Source organism: Phaethon lepturus, unplaced genomic scaffold (genome assembly GCF_000687285.1).
Source record: "Phaethon lepturus isolate BGI_N335 unplaced genomic scaffold, ASM68728v1 scaffold9722, whole genome shotgun sequence".
Taxonomy (NCBI): Eukaryota; Metazoa; Chordata; class Aves; order Phaethontiformes; family Phaethontidae; genus Phaethon; species Phaethon lepturus.
The window spans coordinates 26,707-34,856 of record NW_010525539.1 but is presented as its reverse complement, the minus strand read 5'-3'; the positions used below and the strand labels follow the sequence as shown (position 1 = coordinate 34,856).

Here is an 8,150-nt window from a genome sequence, read left to right as displayed (position 1 = left end):
AAATTAACACACACCCCCCCAAACCAAACAATGAAACCCTCCAAAAACTAAGAACGAAGTACTAGTTACCCCGTTGGAAGATACTTTGTTGTCAAGTGCAGTGGGTTTATGCAATGAGTGAGGAATCTTTGGGGACCAGAACCTTCTCTATGTTAACTGCCCTGTTTCTGCTTTGAGGATCAGGTGATAAAAATAGCACAAGTTAGTGGGGTACTTAAATCAAAATTGTCAGAGGTAGCCAGAAGGTACCTGCTGTAGTCTGTGTACATTAAGAACATGCTGGTGACTCACAGGTGGCTTCTTAGCAAATCAGTGTCCCATAGGTTCCTCTTAAGCTGCCATTGTTGCTGCCTCGTCAAAGTTAGAGAAAGGTGATCTTATTAAAAGCTGAGGAAAGCTGAATCTACTTCATCCAGGAAAAAATAACTTCCCATTTATGGGATAAGCTTTCTTTTACAACCTTTTGCAATTGGGGTTTTGTTGTTTGTTTGTGTTTTTTGCGCCTTGGAGAAATGCTAATTCCCTCATATAGGGAATAGCTATGTATAGTCAAACAGATTGCAAGTATGCATTTTATCTTCAGCTGCTTGTACTGCCACTTCTCTTCCCCTGGCAGGAGTTTTAATGCTGTAATACATAACTTGATCATCTACTCTGCCTTGAGAAAATGAGTTGTGTACATCTGTCACTGCAATGGTCACTGCTTGTATCAAAGCACTTCTCAAAGGAAGTGTTTTGCTGGATCTCAGAAAAATAGCATTTTATTTATAAAATTTATTGTAGACTTGATGGTATAATCCAATAATTTAAAAAAAACAAACCCAACCAAACCCCCCTAAAGACTCTATAGCTTCCTTGTGTGCTGCTGTAAGAAGCATAGAAAGTGTTATTAAAACTTCATTCTCTAGTGAATTACAACTTTTGCAGATGGAAGAATCAAAAAATATTTACAAAAGCTCAACAGTAATTCAGCAACCTTGTGCACTGTTAAAACACTTAGCTTTGACTTTAAGAAAAAGTGAAAGTGTGAAGGAAAAAGAATATCTCTGACTTTAACGTTAAACTTTCTGAGAAATGTTGAAAATAATCAGCACTATATACATGGGGAAACCATTATTTAAAAACAGGAACAGACTTCTGTAGTGCTTATACATTTTGTATGTGTTTTCTACATTAGAATATTTGGCTTTTTGCATTTAAATCCCCTGTTTCATTTGGGCAAAAGAGGAAGCTGAGTTTGGCCAGAGTGCAAAACAATGGAGTTTCCTAATTTTTGTGTGGTTTTTGCCCCTGCACCAGCTGTTTTCACTTGGAATAACTCCTACTCAAATAGGAAATACTACTTTATTGGAGAAAAAAATTTTTGTGAGCTTTTTCTTCAGGTACTTGCAATGTGTACATGTTGGAAGGAAATAACTATTTTCATGTAATAATCATTTTATTTTTGGTAGAGGTAAATCTGGAGACACAGCTTGCACGCTGAATAAATTGTCATCTACTGCTATCAGGGATAACTAGGAGCAGGGAGGTGAGGAAGATGTGGCGTTAGGGGGTGGTCTTAGGAAGCCAAGGTGGGTGTTGGAAGCAGGAGCTCCTGGTCTTCATGCTTCATGCTGAGCTCTGAGCTCAGCAAGATCAAGAGCTTTTGCTCTTCAGAGACAAGTTACTGGTTCATGAGTGAGGGGGGCAATGGGGACAATCACTAGAAGGAACAGCAACATCCCAACATCCAGCCCTCATTCATCTCTGAGGAGCTGTGAGGGGAGCAAGGTGGTGGGGCCACTGATTTGCTGGAATGAGTGTAAAGTAGTTATGAGCAAGTTTTAGTTTGCAAACTGAAGAGACTCTCTTTAAACTGCTGAAAAGAGAAATTTGGGGTAAAGCTTTGCAAGAGTCTATTAACTAAACCTCTTTACAGCTCGTTTGTTCACCTTGTTTGGTACCAGTACAGTGCACGAGCTCCAACAAGCATCCTCCCCGTCTGATTACTATATTTTTAAGCAGTTACTGTACTCCTGCCTCAGCTTTTGGTGAACTAACAAAACAGGATCTCTTCCCCTTCCCATCCTGTTGGCAAAATGCCTGTACCTGTACCAGCTGGACTTTCACTTTCCTGAATGACAAAGATGTATACACACAGCCTCAGATGCATTTCATGGAAGTGTTGTATGAAGATGTAAATACTTTCCTCCTTTTTATGGAAATAATTCTCGTCCTATATTCATTTTTGGGTTTTGGTTCTTTATTTTTTTCTTTTGACATGTTGTCTGAATCTTAAGTACTAGAGCAGGTAATTTTTCCTATTGTGGATTTCTAACAGATAACGATCTAGATTTTGCATGTTGAATGAGTGTGCTGATGTTAGTAACTGCTTTTTTTTTTTTTACTATCCTGGTCTAATTTTGATTTGCTTATCATGATGAAGAGCAAACTTTGACACTGTTCCATTAGTAATGTTGGAAAATGCACATAATGGATTAATATTTCAGCCACCTTCTTTCTTACAATAAACAATAGAGAATTGTATCATGTTAATGAGAATAACTTTTTTCCACTACAGTTAATGAATTTATATTTGTATCTAAGCCCTGAAATTTTCCTGTGAATGATAGCTACTGAGTGGTTCATGAGCTGTATGATGAAAATGCTTGTACTAGTTGAGTCCCGATTGCCAGTCAAATACAGCATGCAGGAAGTATCTTGTGTTCCTCTTGGGTCCAGTAGCAACTTGAAAATTGGCTGAGAGAAACAGTTATTTTCAGAGAACAGAAAATATGTCTATATGTGCATCAGAGCATTCCTAAGAGTCTTGGCATTAGAAACAAACACATCTCTCTCTTGTGAAATATCTTTGTGCTAAGAATGCAGAGTTCTGTGGTTATTAGATTACTGTATTTAGTAAGACGTCATGGATGTTTTCTACCACATAATCATATTCTTTATGTCGTGACTTCCTTTCCTTAACAGTTTTGTAATATATGCAAATGGCAGGCAGGTCAAGGCACTCAAGCCTTCCTTGAGTGGTACACTTGTTTCAAAGTAAAGCAAGGCTAAGATTTGAGTTAAATACAAAGACTTACTTCTAGTATAATCTTCTTTACTATACCCTATACTTTATGCATATATTTCATTATATGCAATTGTTGTTAGATGTTTAGAGTGCAAACTTTGTAATATCTGTGTGTGTATATATATGTATATTTTTGGGGTTCGGGTGGTTTTTCCCCCCTCTTCTTTCACATAAAGCAGAGATCAATGACTACAAATACCGCCTTAGACCATAACAAAACTTATTTTCTCAACAGACAAGAAGAGTCTGCCATGAATACATACTGTATTGGTAATGTGTATCTGCCAGTAATGATGTATATGGACATGTCGCCAAACGGTCTCAACCAGACAGAAAATTTAGGACCCTGTTTAAAATGTGGAACAAGAGTTTAGTAGTAAACTTGAATTGTAGCTCTGTATAGCAACTGTACCTCAGAAAGCCCAAGGAAACAAGAGATAGTAACTCACTCTTTATTTTTATGAGGTCTTTTCAGGCATTCCTGGGAATCAATTTTATATTTTGTCCTCATGTAATAGATTGCTATCCATAGTGGGTGCAATTCAGTTTTTTGGAATGCCTGCCCTTGGACTGACACCTGGTATATTAAAAGCTACAAAGTGCAGATAAAGACAGGCAGAACAAAGGCATTTTAATATCTTGCAACAATCTATGCTAGATATCTATTTTCTACTGCCAAGCAGAAAGAACAGAAACATACTGACTAATTTTTACCAGAACAATAATCAGACATCCACCAGTAAACATGAGTGTAGGCCAAAGGAAAGCAAAGAGGAGGCCTTTGGGGTCATAAAGTCTGCTTAAAATGACATTGGTCTGCGTTCCTCCTGGGTCATAGTAGCATGGGAAAGTCTGGTATTTTTTGAAATTGCTTGCAATTGTTTCTATACGTGCTTTAACTTCTTTAGAATTCTCCGACTTGCCTGGGACATATGAGCACTGGAATAAGAAATCAAGGTGATTCGTTACAATGAATACTCTAATACAAGGTTTGTAGTCAAGTCAGTAAAATAAACATGCTAGTACTGACAAAGAATGGTGTGGTTTAGCTGGTATTCCTTGAGATTATCTTGGTTTCCTTATGTCCATAACCCATTTGCCATGCTTCCCTGTTTCTGTCAGTGTGTCTGTGCCCCCAGTCGGCAGACTTACAGATTGGAGTAATGTTGTTGGAAACCAATAATGCATACGTGCTTGAAATAAAACTGCAGTCTTTGAGACTGTCACTTTATTATTACAGTGCCAAGCTTGGATTCCTAACAGAGCTTCTAGGCAGCACCACCACAGCAGAAATGGCACACCACAATGCAGAAGTTTACAACTGGCTTGTCACTGTGCAGGAAAACAAAGTTGCTTCATTGTGCACCTCTGGTTATAACTATTAGAAAAATAAGAGGAAAGCCTGGCTGTTGGAAGCTTCCTACTTGTCCTCCTAACACAGAACTATTTTGACCTGTAGTAGTAATGCATATTTAGTCTTCAGTGGAAATACTGTTAGACTTTGAAGCACTCTTTCATTATCTTTTTTTTTTGGATGTTCATAGCAGTTTCTTTTCTGCAACATTATTTTGCACACATAATAGTGCTTAGGTGCCTTAAGCTGAAAACTGGCGAAAGCAGAAAGGGGATGGATCTTGACCTAAAGGCTTGTACTTGCAGTAATGCAAACAGTGGGTAGGAAATCAGCATATCATCTACTCTTGTGGAAAACGACACTTTTTTCAATCTACAGCGGATATTTTCTGCATTGCTACTTTGTATGTAGCTTTCCCTGCGATAGATGGTCTATGCCTATAAAGATCGGCAAAATTATCTTCAGCTTAAGTGTTTTATGCTATCAGGTTTGCACTGTGTGAAACTAATCTGTATAATTTCTTTAAGATGATGAACACTTGTTTGTTTTGGGTTCTCAAACTGCTTCAGCCTTGGGCATCAAAGATCTGAATTTCACTTTATGTCCCTTTAGAGAGTGGTGAGCTGGAATAAGGCCTCTGAAATACTCATGGTTTTGGAACTGAACCGAACCTGACCTTCCTTGGGCAGCATACCTGTAGGAGCACTTCTGGTTGTGGGAGAGCAAGCCTAAAAATTTTGAGCGCTCTGCTGATTCCCAAGCAGAAACGCTGGCAGGAACAAAAGGGTAACACCCTACTTTTTCCCCTTTCCTAATCTTTCACACACCTCTAAAGCCAAATGAATGCTGCATGCCCACATTTCTGTTCCACCCATGGTCTGCACTCACCCTTGGGGAAGACATCCCTAAAACGACTGACCAAAGGATGTCTACCGCAATACCCCGTGTCTCTGCGTTACACAGGCGTTTCCTACAGCGCCACTGCCCTCTCCATGAGTCCTGGTTTCTGCTGCCATGCTGGCCAGAAACAGTTGCAGACCAAACAAGAGACAAGTGAGTTTTCTGGGTGATCATCTTCCAAAATCACTGATTTGTTTCTTGTTTCTGTCTAAAATGTGCATCTTGTTCCCAACAGCACCCTCACTTCCCCTTTCTCAACTTACTTTATTCCGTGCTTCATTTCACACACCTAAAATGGAAGTAAAATTGGCATTTGTGCTCTTACTTTGGATGGTTTTTAACTTCAGGTCTCTCCTGTGATAATTCAACAAGCAACTGAGCAAACCACATCTTACAAACTATTTCCTACCATTGGTCTTCAACTTGGAGACTTACATATTTTTAAATTTTCATGAATGTTAAATATTCATGTTTAGTTGGTGTAATTCCTTAACAAGTATTAACTTAATGTTTGATGTCATGTTTAAAATAAAATCCTCAACTGTGTAATTTCTGGAATATTTTAAAAATGCCTTGGTCTAAGCACAGACATTAACATGTAAAAGATGAACTACTCCTACTCTTACTCTGCTGCTTGGTTTAAAAAAAACACCTCTTCTCCTTATAGGTGTTAGATAGCAGCAGAGAGTGATTATTCGATCTGTGTTGCAAGTACCTTAGGATTTCTTTCCAGTGTATCTTCAGTCTGATACAGCATAACCTCTTGTCCTGAGGTTGTCAGATTAACCCACACCTGTAGACAGGGATACGGAAAGATATCCTCATCCTCTGAGCCTTCGCTGTTTGGACAGGGAGCTTTGTCCTGAATGTTGGCTTTGAGAACCTTGCACACAGTTTCTGTTGTCCAAACACTGCAAAAACAACACAAAAGATATTGCTTTAAAATGCATTAGCAGCATCGTTATGAGTTGCATGCTGGAGATGCATGTGTGTGTGCCAGCTGCAAGTGGTGGCATGGGTGGAGGTCACGGCTGCTCAGTCCTGATGCGGTACACTTCGCCCGCCCCAAATCGATGGCTGCACCTGGAGAAGGGCTGCCATAGGAAAGCAGTGCAGGGAAGCATTTTTGCTCTTGTGTGTTATGCATTCTGTGCTTTGAAGTCAGATTCTAACCTCCTCTGTAACCAGTGTCAAGTATTATTCAAGAAAGAAAAATGGCTATGGGTTTTAATGTTTGGTAGGAAATATTTGGAAATGCAGTACACTTGATGCCTCAGAAATATTTTGACTAATTCAATAAGTCTCAGAATTAAAATAATTTTCCATGTTTTCCCCCCACCTTTTTTTATTACATGGACTTTTTGCATTAATAAATAGTAGGATTTTGTCTGGCAAAACAGACATGTTACTGTTACTCATTCGTTTTTCTCAAAAATTACTCTTTTACTACTAATAACATAGTACGTTTTTGCTTACAGCAGTACACTTTCGTGGGAAAAAATAAAGAAATAGTTTCACCCTAGTTCTTAAGAAACTAATCTTTTTACATGCAGATGTCTTGTAATCAGGAGGCTGGAAAATAAATAAAAGCTAATTACTCTGTTTTTAAAGATAATGTTTTTCAAATATTTTTGAGTTTAAAGGTGTTCTTAGAAAGAAGAATGAGGTGGATGTACTTGCTTTCTCTATCAAAATCTTCAAGCATGAAAAACTGACCTGCAGTCTTAGTCTTGCTACTTTTTTTTGCAAGTTGATCTTGTGTGTGGAGGTAGAATTTGCAAAATGAAATAAAAATGTGGGTAATAATAATTTCTTCAGCGTTTGTTGTATTCTCCAACATTTGCTGTGGTAGTCTGTGCTGTTGAAGGTGCTTGCTTCTCATGATGGTTGATTTGGAAGTAAGATATATATTCTCAACTGAACAATTTTACCATGACTTCTGTTGATCAAGTTTTTATAGTTTTACTAAAAACAACACACCGTCCTGCACATGGAAAAGCTTTTTTTTTTCCATTTACGCAAGACTTAGCTTTCCATTATCAAGCTTTGATAAGCATTTTTTTATTTTACATGTTTTCATAGTAAAAATAACTAGTTTCATAACATGTTTTCATGTTTTGTTTTAGTTTGTTCTCCTTCTAGCTCTGAAAATTATAATTCCCGCTTTCTTATGCTTACCTGTAAATGCCAGATGACTTCTTGGCTCACTTGTTTCTTTCTCTTTTTTCCCGTCTTAAATTCTTATGAGCTCTTCAAGCATATGTTGTTTATTTGTTGTACAACATACTAACATAATTCTGCACTATTTTAATAATTGTATTTGATGCTGACAGGAAAAAGAAATAGCTTTGTATTGATAAACAAATGGCTGTTATTACCTTTTCGTGTAGAACGGCACAATGGTGATCCCAATAAAAAAGTACATCATCATGGAGCACGCGACCATTCCCAGCCCCAAGCACAGGGCTCTTGTCTCCCCTCGCTTCTGTGCGGTCACCAACTTTTTTCCCAACATGACTGAGAGTTGTGAAATCTGAACTATCTCTGTCTGGTATAAAATAAAATACAGAAAAGAGAGGGAAAACATGAGTAGGATTGGCTACAGGTATCGCAGTTGTGTAACAAGTTTCTGAAATATATCGTATTCCATAGAGGGACAGTCCCATTTTTGCACAAACTAGAATTAAAAAAAAAATTACTGTGTTTTTTGTTATCTGTAGACTCTTTTTACTTTCTGACATTTGCCATTTAATGCTTTAACAAGTGTGTGTGTGGGGAGGCTAGGAGATGGGGTGGAAAAACCTGCTTACTACTTGGGAGAATTCT

At 38.0% G+C, this 8,150-nt stretch overlaps 1 protein-coding gene across 1 annotated transcript; it reads right to left on the bottom strand.

The window, feature by feature from the left end:
- Positions 1–3,682: 3,682 nt before the first annotated feature.
- On the bottom strand, positions 3,683–7,869 carry KCNMB1 (potassium large conductance calcium-activated channel, subfamily M, beta member 1). The gene is made up of 3 exons (XM_010282787.1): positions 7,703–7,869; positions 6,040–6,235; positions 3,683–4,009 (listed from the first exon to the last, which is right to left on the bottom strand). Exons 1-3 carry the CDS (start codon positions 7,837–7,839, stop codon positions 3,740–3,742), a joined length of 603 nt encoding a protein of 200 aa, XP_010281089.1. The 5' UTR covers positions 7,840–7,869; the 3' UTR covers positions 3,683–3,739.
- Between the last annotated feature and the right edge of the window lie 281 nt (positions 7,870–8,150).